Source organism: Ambystoma mexicanum, chromosome 2p (assembly GCF_040938575.1).
Source record: "Ambystoma mexicanum isolate Mex_15411 chromosome 2p, UKY_AmexF1_1, whole genome shotgun sequence".
Classification (NCBI taxonomy): Eukaryota; Metazoa; Chordata; class Amphibia; order Caudata; family Ambystomatidae; genus Ambystoma; species Ambystoma mexicanum.
This window is the reverse complement of record NC_090923.1, coordinates 463,523,563-463,544,847: the sequence shown is the minus strand read 5'-3', so window position 1 is coordinate 463,544,847 and position 21,285 is coordinate 463,523,563. Positions and strand designations below refer to the sequence as shown.

The 21,285-nt window shown below is 42.1% G+C and overlaps 1 protein-coding gene across 11 annotated transcripts in view; it reads left to right on the top strand.

The window, feature by feature from the left end:
- FOXP1 (forkhead box P1) overlaps positions 1-21,285 on the top strand; it is a 1,926,958-nt gene that overhangs the window by 1,362,812 nt on the left and 542,861 nt on the right. For all 11 annotated transcript variants that reach the window (XM_069643824.1, XM_069643828.1, XM_069643826.1 and 8 more), the window contains one exon: positions 9,297-9,389. In XM_069643824.1, coding sequence (XP_069499925.1) covers positions 9,297-9,389 — 93 coding nt within the window. The remainder of the gene's footprint in view (positions 1-9,296; positions 9,390-21,285) is intronic.

The following is a 21,285-nucleotide window of genomic DNA, read 5'->3' as shown; positions in this document are numbered from 1 at the left end:
ATCCAGAGATACCGTGTGGGAATGTGGGAATGGTCTGATCTTTTGGGAGTTTCATGAATAATGCTTTGCTGATTAAGCTTCTTCCTTTATTCAAGCATACTCTGGCGAGAACAGGCTCTTCCCCTCTCATTTATCTGAATGCAGAAAAACAGCTGTTCACCCTTTATCTGGATGTTGGTCAAACTTTGAGCTGGTTTTTTATCATCTTTTGTCATGGGTTTTGGGTTTTATTCTGTTTGTGGATTGGTATAACATTTCAGAGTATTTGCCCCCAGTGTGGAATGCCACTTAAAACTGTGAAGGAGGTTGATTTTCAAGAATTGAGAAGGGTTCCCATCACCAGTTTGGCCTCCTGCAGAGATGATGGTGATGTCTGGGACATGATTGTTCCCAAAATGGAATTCTATTTTGTAGGACCGCTGCTCAATCATGTGGCATGTGCCATTCAAACTCACATAATTTGCGCTTTGTTTTAATTAAATTGGTGGTTAGTCTGAGCCCAGAGGATGTTGTTCATCCAGTCAATCAGGTGTCATAACCTTCAAAGGAGGTCATTCCCCAAGAGACAAGGTATGCCCTCTAGAGTGATGACTATCACCGGGTGTTTCAACCTATGTCACCCAATTTTGATCTCTAGATCCGCAGTCCCTTCGACGGAAATGTTATTTCCATCGAGGTTTTGGAGTTGTCCGGGAAGAGGTTTGAGGGGAATTTGGTGACTCTCCCCTTCCCTGAATTTAGTTGGGCAAAGGCCCTTTTGGACAGGATCATGGCTGGGATCCAGTGTCCACCAGTGCTGATAATGCACACTGACCCTGTACCTTGACGGAAGCATAACATCTTCCTTATTTCTACCCAATGGGGCAAATAAAATGTGCATTCTGTGCCAGCTTGGTGGTTAACATTTTTATATTGAACTCCGATACTTTGTGAGCTCTGACAGTTTTCTATGTCGGAGTCCGGGAATCTGTAAAAGAAAGTTTGCACCCAGAAACGAGTAGGATGGGGAAGTTCCCTTTTTTCCCCTGATTCTTTGCTGTGCCCTTTTTCCTGGAGACAGAGACCAGAACCTGTGTGATTTCTGGATCCTCTGGATGACATTGTTTGGGTTAGAGAACTTCTTGCTCTGTGTCTGTTTCCCTACTTACCCCATCAAAATCAGGGTCTTTTGAGACCCATTTTTCCTTGGGAGGAATCCCTCCATCCCTGAAAGAGAAGGTTTTCTTCCTGGAATTCTCAAGGGATTCATCTCCTTCGAAAGGGATGATACGTACTTCCTCCACAAAGTGGAATATCGTTGACTTTCAATTTCTACTTCAGTTCTTTAGGCTCTAGCGTTTCGGGGGTAGAAGATTTATGTTCAGGCTCAGAGGTTTCCAGCAGATTTGTTCCAGTGGGAAAGAAAGCTTTCCCTAGGGCTTCACACCTCACCTCCACCCAGGCCCCCTCCTCTAGAACCTTTTGGGCATTGAAGGTTTCTTCCTGCCAATACTTTGGGGCACCAGACCAGGTGTCAAGTTATTCTGGCTAGCAGTTGCCAGTGGAGGGTTCTGCTGAGCCCTCAACATGCAACCCAGGTCTTGGGTTAGTGGTTGGACTTGTTGCTCCAGTTGTGACAAATTTTATGGTTGGTAGGCAGGTCTTGATTCATACCTGTGCTGCTCATGGAAAGGGTAGCTTTCGCTTCTACCAGAGTAACTTGGGAGTTGGAAGTTTCCTTGATAACCTTCCATCCTAGGTCTCCCTTCTCTCTGATTGGGTACTCTATTGTCCTGAAAGTGGAGAGAAAGTGGAGGATTGTTCTGGAAATTGTGGTTTGAATGGCATCTGGGAAAGAAAATTAGGTTGGGGGTGGAGTATTTCTTACCTTCTTAGGGAAGTTTGAGGTAGGTTTCCTGGGCCAGTACTCACCTGATTGGACCCCCCCCTTGTGCTGGGGGAGTCCATACATACCTCAGGATGGTCCTGTTACCCATGTATCTTGCACTGATCTAGGTGGCAGGGTCAGATGGAGGGTTTGTCAGGTACCCTGCCTGGCTACCATCCGATGTCTCCTCTGCCTCTCATTCTGCTTGTTGTTGGGAGGAGTATGTTTAGGCCACCTCCACCTCCATCTCCAAGTCCATTATGGGAGTATTTTTCACTTCCGCAACCTCTGCAGCGGTGGGTGTGTTTGATGGTTCGGTGTTTTTAGGGTTGTATTTCAGGAGGCTTTTGGACCTCATAAATCCTGGTGGCCTCTTCTATCACCCAATCCAGCGTCTTATGCTCATGGAAATCCCTTACTAGTCAGGTCATAATGTATTTCTGTAGTGCATGGAAGTATGTGTTGGTGAACTCCCGACTATTAGTATTTAGCCGCCTCAAGGTCTGTCAAATTTTCACTTCAGCTTCTGCACAAACTCTCAAGGCACTTGGTCTTCCCCACACTGCACATTGTATGCCGCCTTGCAGGCCCCCTGAGGATAACTATGAATGGAGAAGTGTTTTAAAATGTCCGCCTTATAGGTGAACCATTTTTGGTGATCTTGGTCCTCCAGACCTGCAAAGAAGCTGGAGTATTCAGGGGAAAATGTCCATTTGGCAAAACTCCATGGGATTTCTATCATTCTTAATACCAAATGAAGTCATCATTTTGTCATAAAGCTCTAGATGCTCCCAGACTTAATATTTGCCGTTCCTATGGTAGGGAGTCATAAAGCTCTTTATGCCTTTACCTGCCAAATTGGGTCTTTCACAAGACTTCTCTTGTGTTTGGCAGACTTTCTTTCAGTCCACTGACCCTCTGACTCAGAGCTGCTGCTATTGGTGGTCCATTCCCAGTCCTCTAGGCTCTCCCTACCTCTATGCGACTGGGAATACCTCCCATAATTCCATGGTCTGGACTCTTCTCTCCTATGGTGCTGTGGGCTCTCAGGGTCATTCCCCTTGTACTCTCCTTTTTGCACCGGAGAGTGCTCATCCTCCTCATCCCTCATTCCAGGGACGGTGGCAAATTCCCCCTACCTCCTCCAATGTATGGAGGTTTTTGAAAGACTCTTTTGAGGCCTAAACTCTGGCCCTTCTCATTCTGAAAGCGGGCCATGTGGTCCCTTTGTAACTTCATTTTCTGCCAGTCCAACTCCCTGATCTTTTCATCATAGGAACCCTCCTGGTCAGAAGTACACGCAGTATTTTTCAATTCCCAGAGCCCACTGGCCCGGCCACCTTCCCTTCTACTTCCTTTCTACTTGGTAACCCTGAACGCTCATTGATGTCGGATAAGGACTGGCTTTCTGGATCAGTTGGGCTAGGCCTATTGTTGAACACTGGCATGTATGAAGTCAGCTGCACTGTGTACATATGAGGTGGTGAGTTGGCTTGAGGTCCCTATTAAGGAGCTCATCACTCCGTAATCGGGGGGTGTTTTTCCATACACTGACTAGAAGGGGTGCCTCAAAGCCTGTTTGTATGTGGCTATTTCACTTTCCAACCTCTCACATTTGTTTTTCTCAGTCCATATCTCTTGATGATTTGCAAAGGCCTGAGTTTTCAATTCTGACACCACAGCTTGAGTGGCTTCCACCACTTTACTTTGTGCCATTAATCAGTCTCTTAGTCTTAGTCTCTTCACAATGGGAATCATTTTCCTTTTGTGATACTTGCGTCGTCTGTGCATATCAGGAGCATTTTATTTTCAGGAGACTAATCTCTGCCTCTTGCGCAATTCTGCCCTGTGTTTCCTGCTCTAGGTCAATCATTTGCTTTACCAGTGATTAAAATGTGAAAATGTCCTCTAAGCAGGCTCTATTATGAACAACCTGCTCATTTAATTTGTGTTGACTTGCGCTCAGATTTTCAACACATTCTTTATAACCCCCTTGCAGTGCAGAAAATTGAGCCTCTCGCTCTCCATTTTCTTGCTGTCGTGTTTTCAACCCCTCTTTTAACTGTTCAATAATATTTATTAAGTTTTGGCTTTGTTTCGCTTTTGCTTCTAATTGTTACAGCTCTTTCTAGGCTTGATTCAAAAGCTCAGGCTGGTTTTGCACAGATGCCACACTATGCTGGTGTATTTCTCCCATGATCAGCATATGGAAATACATGTATGCTGTGAGCTCGGCCATTTTAATGTGCTCATCATTGCTGGTCTGTGTCATGTACATGTTTGTCAGCGCCTGATGTAACAGCCCATTATCCTGCCACATGACAACATTTGCAGAGGTAACCTCCTGCATCATTCTGGCTTGCCACATTTCATGTTCTTGTTCTACCCATTCACCTTTAATAAACAATTTGGATAAGAGGTGCTTCCTCGCCATATTGATTTCTACGGTGGTCATTCTGAAATGTGTTCTGCACCCGATAAATTCTCTATGCAAGAGCAAAAATCTCATCCCTGTTCTTGCTTAGTTTTCACTCACAATGACAGCTCACAATGTGTGGGGTGCATTTAAACACTGTTACCAAAAATTGCCTTGTTTTGCTTTTATTTCATCTGAATGACAAAAAGTTCTACGTTGCAACCAAAAAACGGCCTTGCTTTACTTTCTTTTCACCTGAATGACCAGAAGTTACACGCTGCAATCAAAACAGCCCTGCTTTACTGTTATTTCACATGATGAGCAAGAAATCAAAACATTACAAAGAAAAACGGCTTTTGTTTTCCCTTTCACATGAACAGCAGCCCTTTAAAGACTGCCAGCGAAAAATGGCTTGGCTTTTTCCTTTTGTTCACATCAAATTAAATAACCACGTGGAAAGGGGCCTACCCCTCATTATCAATGGACCAACAGCAAATGCAAACTTACTCAAAAAGGAGAAATCAATCAAATAATCCTGTGACCTGCAAGATGGGATTTTAAACCTTAGAAGCAAAAACCCTTCACACGTGTGAAAAGAAAAACAGCTTTAAAAAGCAACAGTGAAAAGATAGCACTGCTCACGCAGAAAATGGCAAGGAAATATCATGTGGAGGTTCACCAGATCCAATGTACATTATGTTCCAACCCACAAAACTGCAGTCACCTTTGCAGAGACACTTTCGCTGGAAAAAACAGTTTGGGCTGAGGCAGGAGCTTCAAACGACAAAGCCCCACTTAACGCTCAATATCACACGTATCCTATAACCATCCCACCATAAAATGTGATGCTGGAGTGGGCGTCATAATTCCCTACTCTGCAGACATGAAGGCAGGAGCCAAAGATTTCAAAGGAGGCAAAGTGTAGCTAGAACTTGACCAGGAGGTGTGAGCTCCTTGTTGCACCCCCTTCAAAAGAAACCACACCACTTCAAAGAGACTGGTTACAGGCTGAGCCCAGGGAGACAGCTGGCTGTTGGGGATAAAGCAGCCTTCTCCCAGGTGGAACAAGACACTGCCAAGTTATATTAATAGACTGTTTTCATTTTAGGCATTTTTGCAGCAATCAGAATAAGAATCAATTTTGTTTTATGTTATTTTTTCATGTGATTTCCAGGCGGTTTTAAAGAAACTAATTGTATTTCCCTGGGACTTTGGGGACTGAAATGGCCAGTTAAGACTAGTTTCTGGCTGATCTGAACAGGTCACAAATATGACCATTGATGAAAAGATGGAAGATGCAATTAGGAACATGCTGGATCATTTGCAGAGTCATAACTGGTATACATTTTATGAAAATGACAAAAATGTGCGAAAGGGTCATGCTACCTCATACAGAATTAGCAATCGGCTTACCTAATTCCCTATGAGCAACTGAAACCACATATCTATTTCATATGGCCGGGGCTAGTATAAGTATGAAGTTATGAGACATAACTGGTTTTTGCCAAAAAGTGGTCATGAGAACAAAGCAATGTAATAAATGCAAACAGACAGATGGTGCTCTCTTCCCTTGAACCAATCATGCCTGAGGTCAGAGAGAGGAATGGTAAACTGTCCTATCCAAGTGGCAGGGATAATTACAGGGTAGTCCCCCTAGATTGTAAAGGTAGTGATGTCATTCATTCTACATAAGGGGGACTGTACTAGGTTAGACAGATACACCAAAATCCGGGAGACAGGAGAAGGAGGATGTAGAGAAGGCTGCTGAACCTTACCATCTTTGAGAGTGCAGTGACCAAACCTCTTGCCCTAGCTGACCGGAGTGTCCTGAGATCCAGCTGGCTGTCCTGAATCTGAAACCAAGGCTTGTCTTGTAAGTAACAGATAACCCCAGTCCTAAATTGCCTAACCCCTTCATATTTGTAGCATTGCATCCAATATTTCCCCATTGAAAACCCCAGTGTATTTCAGTCACCGTCCCATAGAAGAATCTATTATTAGCCTGTTTATGTTAGCATATCTACTTTATAAAAACCTCTATGTTGTCTTTGTAAATCCTTAGTATTTTTCATAAGTAAATCAATTAATTCCCTCATTAAAATTACCAGTACAAGATTGTTGAAATTCGAAATTAACCATCTTGTACCTGGTGTTGTATTTAATTATTATAGTCATTAAAGTGTTGCCTCAAAAGAATGAACCTCCTTGTAACTGAAAACCGAATTTGTCTGTGTATTGTGTACATTACCAAATTAATTTCCATTTGAATCTGTCCTATTGAAACCCAAACTGTTGTTCCATTGTGAGCAGTCCCTTTTTCCTAGAAGTCTAATTGTTAAGTGCCTCTGTCCTTGGGCCTCGTGACGGCTTTGGCGGTGCCGCCAGAGTTGTTCTTTTAACCGGCGCTGGGAATGGGCAATTACCGGGTCATTACGGCCCTGCCGGACCCGGTAATTGCCCATTCCCGGGCACCGGTGAAAAATGCTCTCCATTCCCATTCAAGCCCAATGCTCCCCATTCCCATTCGAGCACCATTCTGAATGGTCCTGGTGCATCCAACCTCTTATGCTCGCGGGTGCCAGGCCGCCCGCCAGGTCAGACTTGGCCAGGGAAAAGGCACCCGCAAGCAGAACTCGTACTTTGCTGGTACTCTTGGTACCGGTAAGCTTACCGGTACCGGTGTTATTGTACCAGAAAACTTGTAATGAGGCCCCTTTTCATTGAAAACTGATTTTCCTATTTTAAGCTAAAACCCTGCCTGTCATTGTAAACCTCAGTATAAACAAATGTCAATTTGCCACTATGTTTTCCCTTTTGCAATTGCTTTCTCCCAAAACCGATTTTCCCATTTCATTTCTACTTTGCTCTGGTGTGCCGATTAGTATTCTCTAAACTTTCAATATCTCCTAAAGTGTAAGCAATACAAATTTCCTTTTATTCTGTCCCCTAGCAGTTGTGAGTAAGAATCAAAATCCCATTCTGCCATTTTGCTCCAAAAACAGGTTTTCACTTTCTTTGCTGGCTTCCCATCTGGGGGTTGTGGACTTTAACCCAAATCCGATTTTCTCTCTCTATTCCTACTCCTTGCCACTGCCTCCCATTCAATGGAATTAAGTGTAATTGCTGTTTGGAGGTGAGTGTTGAGGAGGGAGTGCTAAAACTGTGCCTCTATCATTTCAATCTGATTGTATTTTCCTATTTGTCATTATAACAAAAGTGAGTGTAACAGCCCATTTGCACTTGGTGGCTCTAGATAGGATATTCCATTTGTGTTGCCACAATTGTGGTGGCTGCTGATTATTTTCTTTTTTTATTAAATAATAAATTAATAAATATCTTATTGATACACAACGGCCTGGTTCCCAGTCCATTGTGACACAGGGTGTTTTGTGGAGGATGGGTGCGAGATGGGTTGGAGGCCTACTAAAAAATAAAATCTTTGGTTTATTAAAAATAAAAAGCGCTTTATTAGACGCCACACTCGTTGTCGGGGAAGGAGTCCCTGGTTGGATTGTGCTGTGTAATAAAACAGTGACAAATGACAGCTCAAAATCAACACTGTTTTATCTATATATCGCCCTGGGACCTATGGTACAGGTCTCAATGGCACCTTCACAATGCAACATAACTTTCCATCCACTGCATTGAATCCCATACAAGCCTACAGCTTTGTCGTGGTTTATTCGGTGGTCACTCTCAATTCAGGGAGTTTCTTCCCCCACCAAGCAAGGTGGTACGCACCCAAAGCGCTTATACAGATTCAACTTTAGTGACTCTTCAACCCGTCTTGTACCACCCCAACAAACACCCGTTAATACAACCAATGCAGTAGGAACCAGGCCAGTGTATAGTAAGAATATATATTTATTTAATGTTTGACAAAATGGAATAGCAACAAAAACCTCAACCACCAATGCTGTGGCCCTACACACTATCACAAATTCAAATTTCTTGCACCAATTGACTACTTATATTTCAGGTAACATTTTGAAATTGTCAGTCACAATTTACTTCAGATGTCAGATGTCTTGCAAATTAACCGATATGAAACATACAAAACACACCGTAATTTCTTAGTTTGGTACAATACTCCCTTCACCCAGCAACCCCCACCCTCCAGGCATCATTTAGATAGCAAGGTATATGGAGTGGAGATACAGTAGCAAAATCGTCGAATTCCTCCCAGTGTTCACACAGATATAGAAGGCGAGCCGTCTGCTGCACCTAATGTGAAAATGGAATGAACGATTTAAATGTCAATTCTGCATTCACCTTATGAAGAGTTTTATGTTTATAAACACTCCTGATGATTTACATCTACATTTTATCTATGTGTAATTTCCTTCATGCAAACCATGGACCTATCCTGAAACAACCAATGTGTGCACACACCATAAGTGTCAAATGTTCTACAGAGACAATGATACACAGATTGTTTTCCAATGGGATTGCATCATTGTAAAACGCTTCTATAAATCAGGCCTCATTTTTTTTTTTAAATATGTTTTCATTAGCTGGTCGTATTTTAGCAGTGCATCAGGAAAATACAATGATATTCGATGATAGCTACGAAGGGAACATGCATGTCTACATTGTGTGATGGAACTAGGAGCTAAGACCGCCTTTCGCACTCTGGGTTTGACTCTTTGAGATCCAGTCATTTGCCCTTACTACTGCCACACGTTGGGTTTTGACTGTGCTGCGTCTCTTAAAGGACAACACGTTGCTTGTTTGCAGTAGGTATGAAAGTCAAAGGCTATCCCCACGCTTGCTCTTTAGACTTTTGAACTAGCCTGCTCACTGTATTTTTGTTTTTAACCCTGTTAAGGGAGTATGCTACAGTGGGGCACGACTTGATTAAATGTTTACGTGGGGAATGCATGATAGACACACTGGGAAATGGCAATCAGTATAAAATCGTAAATGCCATCTTCATGATTTATTATGTATGTTTATTATGTATGCGCGAGCTAATATGTTCAAGTAAAAAAACAATTATCCGTTTCCTTTTAGGCTCTTCAAGTAGCAAGACAGCTCTTACTACACCGCCAGCACGTGAGTGGATTGAAATCTCACAAAAGGAATGAGAGCCAACCAGCTCTGCAGGTGAGGGAAGAGCATTTATTCAGGTGCACGCGTGAGTTACAACGTTATTGCTATCTGTTCTTTTCTCTCGGCTTTTTTGTACGTGGTTTGAGCTTAAAAAAAAAAGCGCCATGTTTGGTTCTGAAATCAGGAGGGCAGTGTTGTGTGATTGCATTAGATAGTAAGGCATGCAGCCTACCAAAGGCAACCCGGATGCAGGATGCATTAAAGGTTAATGTCGTGGTGCTGAGGATTAACCATGGGGTGTGGCATGTCTACGTGCTAATTGTGGGTGGGATGCATTAGCCTTAACATATATCATCATGTGTGTTTACTTTAGGCATATGTCAAAGTTTACTTTTTGTTAATTGTAAACCATTCCTGTGCTGATGTAGATTATTCACCATTTGTATTCACTGGTTTAGAGCAGAGGAGACATGTGAATACTTGACAAGAGGAGGGAACAGTGGGACATTTGCCAGTGATGGAGGTGGAGGCACTTAGCAGTTTTGAACTATCGGATCAGTGAGCCGATCCCTGGGTTGGGATAGTGGTGATATGGAAAGAAGGATTGTACAGGATAGTGGAGTTTAAAGGGGGTAGACCATATAGCATTAATCTCTGTCAACACCTTCTGAATAACGATAGTGGAAGTGGAAGAACAGATGGAAGAGACAATCTGATTTCAAGATATGGGACAAGAGATTCATGTTTGGTTTACATTTAATGGTGGAGAATGTAGCGTCAGGTGAGTGGAGAGGGAGCACAGATATGAAGGTCTTTATCAGGAGAAGGGTGCAAAGGGTGCAGGCATAAGTGAAGGAAATTATGCCACGAGGTTTGCCACAGTAGTGGGTATGGAGGATGTAGAGAGAGATCAGGGGGTGCTCAAACTAAACAGAGTCAATTTAGAGGTGATGGTTCTTAGACAATTAACAGTGGTTGAAGTCACCCATGAGCCCAATTGGGACCACAGCTAGAGTCAAGGATGAAGACGAGATGGGAAACGATGCAGTTAAAACTCCCAGGGTTAACAGATGTAATAATAGTATAAGAGAGAGGGGGAAACAGAGGCCGATGGTGGGGATATGTTCCTCAACCCACTTACCCTTCTCCCTCTCTTGGCCAGGCATGTAGAGTGAAATAAAGTTGCAGATTCCACCTGAAAATCTGCAGGAGTGGCCACCTCATGTGGGGTAATGAAGATTTGTTACAGACAGGTTGTGCATTCCAGAGCTCACATATTAGGTTGATAGGAGGAATCAGGAGATGTAAGGAGGGAAGACTATTTCTCATTAATGGCATGTCATCATCATATACACCCTTTCAGAATTAGCTAATGATGTTGAATGTATTTGTTAGGAATCTACAGAAAACAAATAGACATCATAATCACCATGTGGCTATCCTAGTTGCATTATGTTCTCATGGAAGCTCTTACATATAACATGTGCATTGTGGACGTTGAACGTCATTTAGTAGTTACACAAAGTGTACCATTTTCTCAGCCTTGCTTAGGTGGTCGTATACAATAAATGCTCTTGTTTATTCAGTTGTCATTTTCTAAGTTCGGTTGTCTGAGTTGTATAAGGATTGATGGATAGTTGTAGTCAGTATATTAAGAGGCTGCATGTAGTACATACAGATTGCAAAAGGTCAGATATTATGTTGTTATGTAGAATGTGTTCTGTGATACAATTTTCCCAATTGTCTTAATGACTACCATCATTAATAAGTTATCAATGCTCCAAAAAGCATGGCTTGCCCCAATCCTCTAGTATTTACAAATTGGAAGTCCGTATTCTTCCCTTATGTCGAAATGTTTTTGGAACATATGTTTGAGATTGTGAAAATTACAAGGTACAAAGCAACATACCGTTGTAGTTGAAAACACAACACCTGTTTCTGCTTTATGTTAAGGCTTAGTGTCCTCTTTGAAAATCCCAAGAATCCGTCCCAACTCCAGGGATCTGACCCACTTTCTTCAGAGTCACCCACACCATTACTGTGCATCTGATTATCACTGCATTTGTGCCATGGTTCATGTATTTAAGGAGGAGCACTTTGTGTTTAGCTTGTACGTTCGATTCATTTAGACATATGTTAACCAATCTGGGTGAACAATAACGTTTCCTCTGAAACATACCAGGTCACACATCCTCATTATTAATGTGTGACTCAGTAGTGAATAATCTCCACATGAGTCAAGTACGATGGCACCTAGGCATGATGTCACTTTAAGTGGCACACATAGAGGTTTCATATCATAGAAGGCCCGAGCATGTTGGGACATTTCAGTTAATCAGTCTATTTATGCGGAGGAATTGAATACGTATGTCAGTTTTAGTGCTTGGCCCAAATAGAAGTTCTTCGCATTTCAGGCAGACAACATGTCATGAATGAGAACGACTTAATTGGTGAAGAAAGTCACAATATACAAAAAAGAAGTTACAAATTCTAGCCAAACTATTTTACTTTAATATTAGCTATGGGGTGCAGAGTCGAGTAAACCATTATAGACTTTTATCCGGTGGCATGCATTTGTGTGATCCTCAAGGCCACTGAAACTGAAACGGGCACATATGGCCATACTACATGCCTGAGAAAGGGGACTACATGTAGTTGAAATATGGCAACCTAAACATGTGTTAGCATAATAAATCTATGATTATTGAAACACTGCTACTTGTTTTTTGGCCTTTTTTTAATAGAAAGACCCATTCTTTTGATTTGGCTAACATTCCACAGATTACCCTTAAGGTAGCCATCTTTGATTTCATGTTACTCATTTACTCATATAAAGTGGGAAGCGTTTCCCCTCATTTGGGCTAAACTAAAAATACCCAAAATACTCAATGGATGTTAGTGAAAGCGTGGTTCTGTAAGCGTGAATTATTTTGAATTATAAAATACTCAGCTAGAAGCACTGTGTTCACAGTCATCCTTATTCCTGATGGGTAATAATCTCAATATGCATATAATGCATTTGAGAACACCTCACAATGCCACTGGTGCTACCTCAGCCTGTAATGTAGTCACCTGACCCACTGCTGTAGAGCTTAATTAGACAGTACTGTTTATTCAGATCTCTATCTAAGGTAGCCAAAGATACAGGCCCAACTGATGGAACCAAGATAAGTGAACAAAGCTCCATGGCCTTTCCCCTCGAGGTCTTCCCTTCAGCACAGCACTATACCAGAAAATGAATGAGTGATTTGATTAGTTGCATACCAACACTCAGCGTTATAAATAAAAATACAATTAGTCTGGAAATCATGTTGATAATGTTTGGAGGAGGGACGGATTGATCGACATGGGTGGGTTTGGCACAGAAGGGAATAAGGATGGTCTCATGAAGAATGGAATCATATTATAATAATATTTCAATCTAATGCCAATGACTGATTGGGTCCTTTCTCTGTCTTATGTTGGTCCAGCCCCAACTCTCCATTTCCCAACTGATCCAGATTCCATCCCTCCTTCCTTGCTCCAGTCCAGCCATCCATGCTCTAGTTCAATCCACCGTTCCTTCTAGAGCTCAGCCCATTCCTTCTTGTTCTGGCTCTAAATCTGGCTGTCTTCTACCCAGTCTTACCTGCTGTGGGTCCACACCTACAGCCCAGATCCCACTGCACAACCCCTTCCCTCCTTGTTTTATCTGTAATCATCACTTGCAATACAAAGCCCACCCCACTCCAGCTGCAGGCGTTTGTATTGATTCAAGTCCAAGCTTGCCTGTTTTATCCCTCCTTGCTGTAGCATGAACCCCCCCTTCTCAGTCATAGCCCACTTTTCTCAAACTCCAATGCTTCGTCTATTGCTTCAGCCATTCTAGCTCCAGATCCAACTCCTACCTCAGCTCCAGTGCTCCCTCCCTGCTTGAGCTCCATGGAGAAAAAATATGGAGCGATGCCACATGCAGAGTGCCATGTCTGCCAAATCTAAACACACATGGCTTTGAGCAGCTCCATTCTCCTGTGCATGGAGGGAGACCTAGCAGGGTTCTTAGCTTACACACAGATGAAGAGCAAAGGTCTGAAAGTCGGCAACTCATGTACTACTGAGCCACCTGCTTCAGAATCCCTCCATTACTTCGTGTGTCAATGAAGATCAGTGCTGGGTCTACAGACACCTAGCATGGAGCTGCTGAGCAAGGACATGGTGCCTGTAAACCAAGAGCAGACCGATATGGGCCTGTGCACCTGCGCCAGTGACTGAACATTGCATCCTGGACAGACACATGCAGTATCATAAACCCGTACAATTGTATCCATGAATGTCTAATCAGGTAAAATCCAGACGTTCTCTGCCCCTACCAATGCAGGAAAATGTTATGACTGGGAACAATTATTTGGAAGGGAACACCCTGGTTGGCATGAAGTACACAACACATGGTGATTTAGGTTGTGCACATTGTGCTGCAATGTGGAAAATAGTTTTTTTTTTATTTTTAAATAGTTGGCTAAAATGCTCCCACAAAGAGTTATACTCTATTTAGACAGTCTCATTACAAAAAGGCAACACGATACAATTGTGATTTTGCACGAAATACATGCGGACAAATGTAAAATGCATTTACCGAAGCAAGTTATGCAAGTGTGAAATGCGCCTGTTGGTAATATGATGAATTAAATTATTGTTTCACAGCTGAACCACCTGCTAAACAAACGAGACCCTTCACTCATATCAAATGAAAAAGGTTGGGTGATAAAACAAAGAGTACATTAACACTTCTGGGGACATTTTATTTGGTAAACCCATTGCTGATCCATATGCCTTTTAATAAAGTCCTGCACTGGGGACATTTTTAATGAGGTATTGTGCTAGCAAGGGCCAGCGTCAGGTACTAAAAGAAGCGCTTTGTTGTGTAGATGTCTTAGGAATAGCTCCAGAGGATGAAGTGTGACTGTGCTGACCTTTCAGCTGTGAGCTTATTTGTCAGGATTCAAATAAGTTGAAAGGATCAAACTAAACAGCTTCCGTAGCCAGGATGGGAATTGTGTTGCAGAGGTCAACAGTGGAGGCCACATTGCAGATTCCGTAACATCGCCAATTGTTGGTACATATTAGAGTACTGGAGCATCTCCTGCAGTCAGAGACACAATTAAAATTCTAATTTATTAATGTATACAGAGCGCAAGCCCAGTCTGTCACTCACTGATTCAAATGGCTGCCCATTCTTTTTTCCTCTCTCCTGGAGCTCTCGCAGCTCTAAAAACCACGTGAGCCCTCTTAGAAAAATCACAGCCTGGGTGTGCGTGTAACATGATAATGTGGGATTAAAGAAAACAGTAGTATGGTTTAGGTTGGAGAGTCTCAAAGCCTGTCGTCTGATCATTTTTGAACTCGGCGAGGGTACTTCCGGCGTGGTTGATTTGTTGCTATTGAACAACCATTTTTTCTTATGCTATGATTTGATCTTTCACAGCTACTTCTCCTGTCGATCATCTTTAGCATTTTCTTTTACATTTCCATGATTAAAACATACAAGCAGCATAGAGTACATGTACTGCTCCTCCTGTAGTCCGCCCCTCCCTGCAGAGCATGCTCTTGCCAAAGCACGCTGATACATACAAAAAATAACACAGCCTGTGGAATAGATTTACAGGGGAGAAATGATACTCCTAAAGTATGAAAATATTCCATCAGAAGTGGAAGTTCATGGCCAGGGAGTCCATCCAAATCCATGTACTTATTTATTTACTAGCAGAAATACCTGTTCTCCGAACAAGTTCTGTAGACAGACATGATAACACTGATCCTGCAGGTTGCGGTTCCGATTTGCTTATCACTTTATGTGCATTGAACCCTGAAGTAAACTGCACTGAGAATGGGCGTGCATGGCTGGCTGACATACCCCGGAACAAATGTTGGGGGAGGCGAGAGTTAGTGTGCTGCTGCATACTGGGACCTTCCAGGTTCTACCCCACATGTTGCCTCATCCTGGCATGGTGCAGTGCAATTATCTTGGAAACCGTGCATCCTAGTGCCTGGAACTCAAGTTTTGTTATTGGTTTCGGTACCGGCCCTTCTACGACCACATTGATGTTTTACCGATTTCAGGCAACCGTCTCATGTGTGAAGGTGCTGAAATCCGGGGAGGGGGGTGGGTTGTCCAAATGTCATGTGACATGTAATGTCCAGAGGGTCCTAACAAGTAGCTGTGCAAAATCTGATGCAGATTGGTGAAGCATTGTGGAATTGTAAAAGGAACAATACTTTGCCAAGCCACAAACTCACACACTTTGACTTGTGCTGAAATCCGGGGAACGGGGTCAGGTGTCCAAATGTCATGTAGCCAGTAATGTCCGGGGGGTCCTAACAGGTAACTGTGCAACCTTTGGTGCAGATTGGTGAAACAGTGTGGAATTGTATAAGGAACAATGCTTCACCAAGCCATAATCCCACAAACCCACAAACAAATTTTGACTTGTGCTGAAATCGGCAGAACGGGGTGGGGTGTCCAAATGTCATGTAGCTAGTAATGTCCAGGTGGTCCTAACAGGCAACTATACAAAATGAGGTGCAGATTGGTGAAACAATGTGGAATTGTATAATGAACAAAGCTTTGCCACAAATCCCGCCACAAAAAAACACATTTTCACTTTTATATATATAGATGTGTTTATTTATTTATTGCCTGGCCAAGAAGAGCTACATTCTAGGTGTTTCTCTGACCATAAATTTAAACCCATAAGTGAGATCCACCAAGCTGGAGAAACCTTTTAATTCTTGCAACAGCTTGCAAAATACAACTCCATATCTGCCAATTTATCAACTAGTTGTCCTTGTAAAAGTGATCATCTTACCCTGTTTCGAATATTGCAGTACCTGTTATGCAAGACTTCCTCATTCATTGATCTGGGCACTTCAGCTGATACCAAATAATACTTCAAGGCTTATCGTCAACATCAACCTACAACATCACATCCATTCATCAGGGTGTAAAAAATTAAAGTTTCATGCTACTAGTCAATCATAAAATCCACCCGCTCCCTCAATTATCCACATATGCGCAGCAAAGTGTCCATTGTCACTAGCCAATGGCTAGTGGTGAGGCCTGCAATCATGACTAAAATACTAGCTGTTTTTATTTTAAAATAAATCCAATACCCACACAGTGCATGCCTCTGTTCTTTGACTTTGATATGATTCAATTATTTAACAACAAAGGTTTGTTGGAGCAGCAATGTTGTGTTATGTTAAGCAATATTTATACTGCACTCATCACCACCGTAATGAACTTACTGTGGGGTACATTTACCAGCCCAGCAGAAATCCCCTGCATCACAAAACTGCATGCTAGCAGTTACAAAGATAATAGCTGCGCTGTGTCTGCTGAGCACATATTCCCCAGCATCACAAAACTGCATTTTAGCAGTTACAAAAATAATGGCTGTGCTGTGTATGCTGAGCACGTATGGGGTGAGATGGAACATAGACACCCTGAGAATGGCTGCATTTATTTTCTTCATGTGATCCCAAAGAGAAGGATTCAAAGGCAGAATGGCTGTGCTGTCATCTCCAAAAATTAAAACTGCACTTGAAAATGTTCTGTGTTTAAAATGACCATTTGATTTGGGATTTGAACATTTGGGAAGAAATCCAGCCCATTTGATTTAAAATACTTTTTACATTAAGACATTTATTTCAATAATCTGAATAAGCAGTAATGTGAAATTATGACGGTTTGTAATGTAATTTTTGCACAAGTAAAATGAGACCATGTGGGTCTTCTTGACATGTGGTGGACGTGAACGGTAGTTAAGAGGCATTTCTGGGGAAAGCGTACATGACACAGATATGAAACTTGATGGAAATATGTCCGACACTGTTAGGCCTATGTGTAGCCATTTGTAGAATTTTAGGTAAAATGTTTCATGTGAGAAACTGCAAAATGGTATGGAAAAGCAAAGCAGCATCACACAGACTTGGCATTTGAAATGGCATATTCCTTGTAAATCTGCCTATCCGATTTTCATGAGGATAACAATTGTAAATATAAGGGTTTTGTTTCATAACTGATTTTGGCAAAAGTAACTGTGGTGAAACAAAGCACATCATAAAACACACACACTAAAACTGATGTCACTTCCTTGGAACCAATCAGCCTGCAGGCAGGTGGCGACATCCACAGCCTGACCTTTACCACCTTAGAGGTATGTGCAGGTTACTTCCGCCCACATACTAAAAATCCTCTGATGTCATACTGCTTATAAAAGGAGGAGGCATAGGGAGAGTCAGGACATTCAAAAATCCGGACATTCAAAATCCAGACCTTTTGCCCAGCTGATGATTTCCACTGTCCACAGAGACCAGACACCGGTTGCCTCAATGTTCCCTTAAAGGAGAGCCTGTGGGATGTTTTTATCCACGCAGCCAAGCCCTACCTCAAAACTGTGCAGTATTGACATGGAAAACATCATGATGGCCAGAGCTTCCCAGAAAATGCCCAGGGAAGTGCATGAAGAATAGGCTGCCACCCATTTTTGCCGATGTTATGGGCACAGAAGGACACTGCCTAAAACCACCATTGGACTACCCACACAGTAGTCTGAAACCATTGGGAATGGCAATGCTGATTGCCAAAAGCAAACCCATAACTGTGGAGAATTAATTTTCTTAAATCCCAAAAATGGGTGCAGTACCAGTACTCACCACTATCCAAAAGCCGGCGTTTTAAAACCACCAGATTTTACTTTTTTGTGTAAAACTGAATAAATGAACCCAAAACATGCCAAAGAAAGACTTACTGAGAGGTGGATCCAATGTAAAGTTATATTGTGAAGTGATTTGAAGGTTTATAACAAGTCTGGCTGAGCTGTGGATTTCAGCAGTTTAAGTAAATTTGGACTGAAAGACACTACAAATTTAAATGTTTAAAAGAAATGAGTGACCTACTTTGAGTGTCACATAGGTTGCAATTGTTTAAATGTCATAGTTTTAAACTTAGAATCAGCATTCTAGCTGCATATGTAAACATTGTCTTGACTTAAACTGGGTAACAAAAAGTGACATTTTATCTGAAACCTGGCTTAAGGAACTGAATTCTGCCTGGCAACTACCCCCATCAGGAGTGAAACTTGAGTCACAGCTGTGTTCCCAGGCCTATCTGCCTTTTGCTGGCCACACTAAGGATATGCCATCTCTCTGATAATTGAATTAAGGGGAGCCCCCACAGAATACAGGAGCTCTGAACAAAGCCCTGTCCTGACCCAGGCAGATGGTTTATTGCAGATGTCGTAAATGTAGCTTCCTCCTGGAAGGACAAAGGGGAGGGGCACTGCCTGTGAGAGCAAGCTGGCTTGGCAGAACTGGAAAAACCAGAAATTCAACCTTGTGCTGGAGGAAAACCACACCCCTTTGGGGCCAGAACATAACTCTAAAAAGATGAATAACTCATAGTACGGACTTGTGAAAATTATTTAAATGACACCATAATTCTTGTGATTTTTCTGCCCACATTTTAAGAGGTTTTTAGAACCGGTGGCATGTTCAGGGGGGTTTTAGCGGAAAAGAGGATATTACTCAAAATGTGTGCATGTGAAAAATCTGACACTTCATCAACTAATGTCCATACTCCTTGCGCACATGTGTGTAAATTTGGGGTAATGTCCGGTATTGCAAATCAGTTAAAAAGTGCAAAATATTGCCATTTCTGAATGCAAGGTCCCAGGAAGAGCAGAGTTTGAACAGGGTATACCTCCTGTAATGCATGATGGGTGCATGTAATTTTAAACAATATGTACCTCTGCAAATATGTATTTGGTTCAAATCTAGATTTGTGTGCAAGTTGACAGGAGGAGTGGACTTTCTGCAGGCTGTAAAATGACATCAATCTGACACAACTTAGCTCCCCCAATCAGGGAAGAAATGAAAGCTTGGCCAATGACAAGTGGAGAGGGGTAGAGCCTAGTGATGCTGCATACACACCCATTAAAAAAAAACACATAAAAGCAGACAGACAGGACAGATAGGGACCTTCAAATCCATTTGCAGCTGGAAGCTCTGCCGGGAAAATCCATACTTTACCTCCATCAATCTCCAGAGAAAGCTGTGCAGAAAGACCCAGAGAAAGCAGAGCAGTATCCAAAACCAGAGAGAGCTGAACCGGAGTCCAGTCCAAAACCTGATCAGATCCGTGGCAAGGCATATTTCTAAATATATTGTGAGTACATAGCAAAACTGTGCAGAACCAATCTCTTAGTTAAAATAATATAATTCAACCTATTTTAATCTAAGTAGAACTGTCTCCTAACTGTCACCTGTCATTTGTAAAGCTGTCACTTGTCATTTGCTAGTTGCAAGCTGCACTTGTCTTTTTGAACTTTAAAATTTCAAATCTGAAAAACGACCTTTATTTAATCGCTCATATCTCCGTGACCGTTTGTGCTAGAGACTTGCAGTAACTTTCCTCTGAAAGCTGAGAATCGTGGCTATCCTCCGAACCTAGAACCGCATTCCTACCCCATATAGTTTTGCCGCAATCGTGAAAAACGCACTCGCGAATTTTGCCGCGATTTGCACATTTCTCAACGTGTGAAAACAGCAGTTTTCTTGCTTTCACTTGCCAAAAATTTGTTTAACCTGCTAGTTACACCCTAGATCCTTGGTAAAGTGAGCCTGGACTAATATTAACTAGATACCACTCACCCTGAACCTCTAGAGGGAATTAAAAGCATTTTAGCATATTTTTTTCTTCATTTCCAGCACATTTAAAAGCATTTGGGCCTGTGTTTTCAACTTCTGTAGTCTAAATTGCTGGGGTGAACTGAATCACAGTTGATTGCATTTCTGAGAACTGTGTGCCTTCCTTCCATTTCCTTGCATTGCATAAAAGGGGGGGGGTGAATTGTCCAAGAAAGTGATTACATTGTCTTTTGCTGAAATCCTATTAAGTTATTTTCTGTACTGCATTTCATTCAACATTGCATCCATTTGAACTCTGAAGCATTCTCTATCACATTATTCTTCTGTCCCTATTTACCAGTGTGCTATCTTATCCATTTCATGTCAACTCCTTAGTGATTATAAAGAGGTGTGCTAGTGCCAGATTCTCCGTTGTTAATCTTTATCATATCAGATTAAGTGTGATATTCAATTATTAATTATTAAAAATTGTGATAGATATATATTGCTTTACTTCTCAATTAAACCTTTTAACTTGCAAAACAGAACTACTTCTTGGCTCAGTGGGGTCAGGAGGATTCCAAGAGAGGGGTGTTATATAGGGGTAGTCATCCAGAACGCATGAACTGGACATAAAGATATATCAATAAGGGTTTCCATTCAGTATCCCAGACTAGGCATTGACTTAGCTGTAGTGTTGAATTGAATCCTCTTACAAATTGGGGGCTCGTGCCGGACGTTTGGGTTAGATCTACCATTTGTGCAGATTAATACAGCGTGCCAGCTGACCAGATACACATATCCGGTCGGATCACCACGCTGTGTTACGCTGTAAAGCACTCCTCATAGGAACGCTCTAAGAAAAAGGTCTGTTTTGCAAAAATAAAATACTAATTTCTGTAAGTCAGGACAGAGACCAATCTCTAGAATGACGACCTTAGTAGACATGAAAATAGCCAGAGAGCACCTCTTACATAAACTATTTGTGAGAGGTGAATGGACTGAACAGGGCCAGGATGCCTGGTTGCAGGCCATCACGCGACAGGTCACTGAAACAGGGTCAGACTCATGGAGAGATCAGGGTCCATTACATGTGGCCCTGAGTGAACTATATATGGCTCCTAAGGCAAAAGATGAACACGACAAGATTGTTAGGATAGCGGCATATTTATATTTATATATGGGAGCCATACAGAATAAATGTGCTGAAGGCCATGATCTGGCAAAAAGGCAACAGATGGCGTTAGAGAAGGCCCAATCTGATCTGGACTCTTCTGAGCAAAGGCTG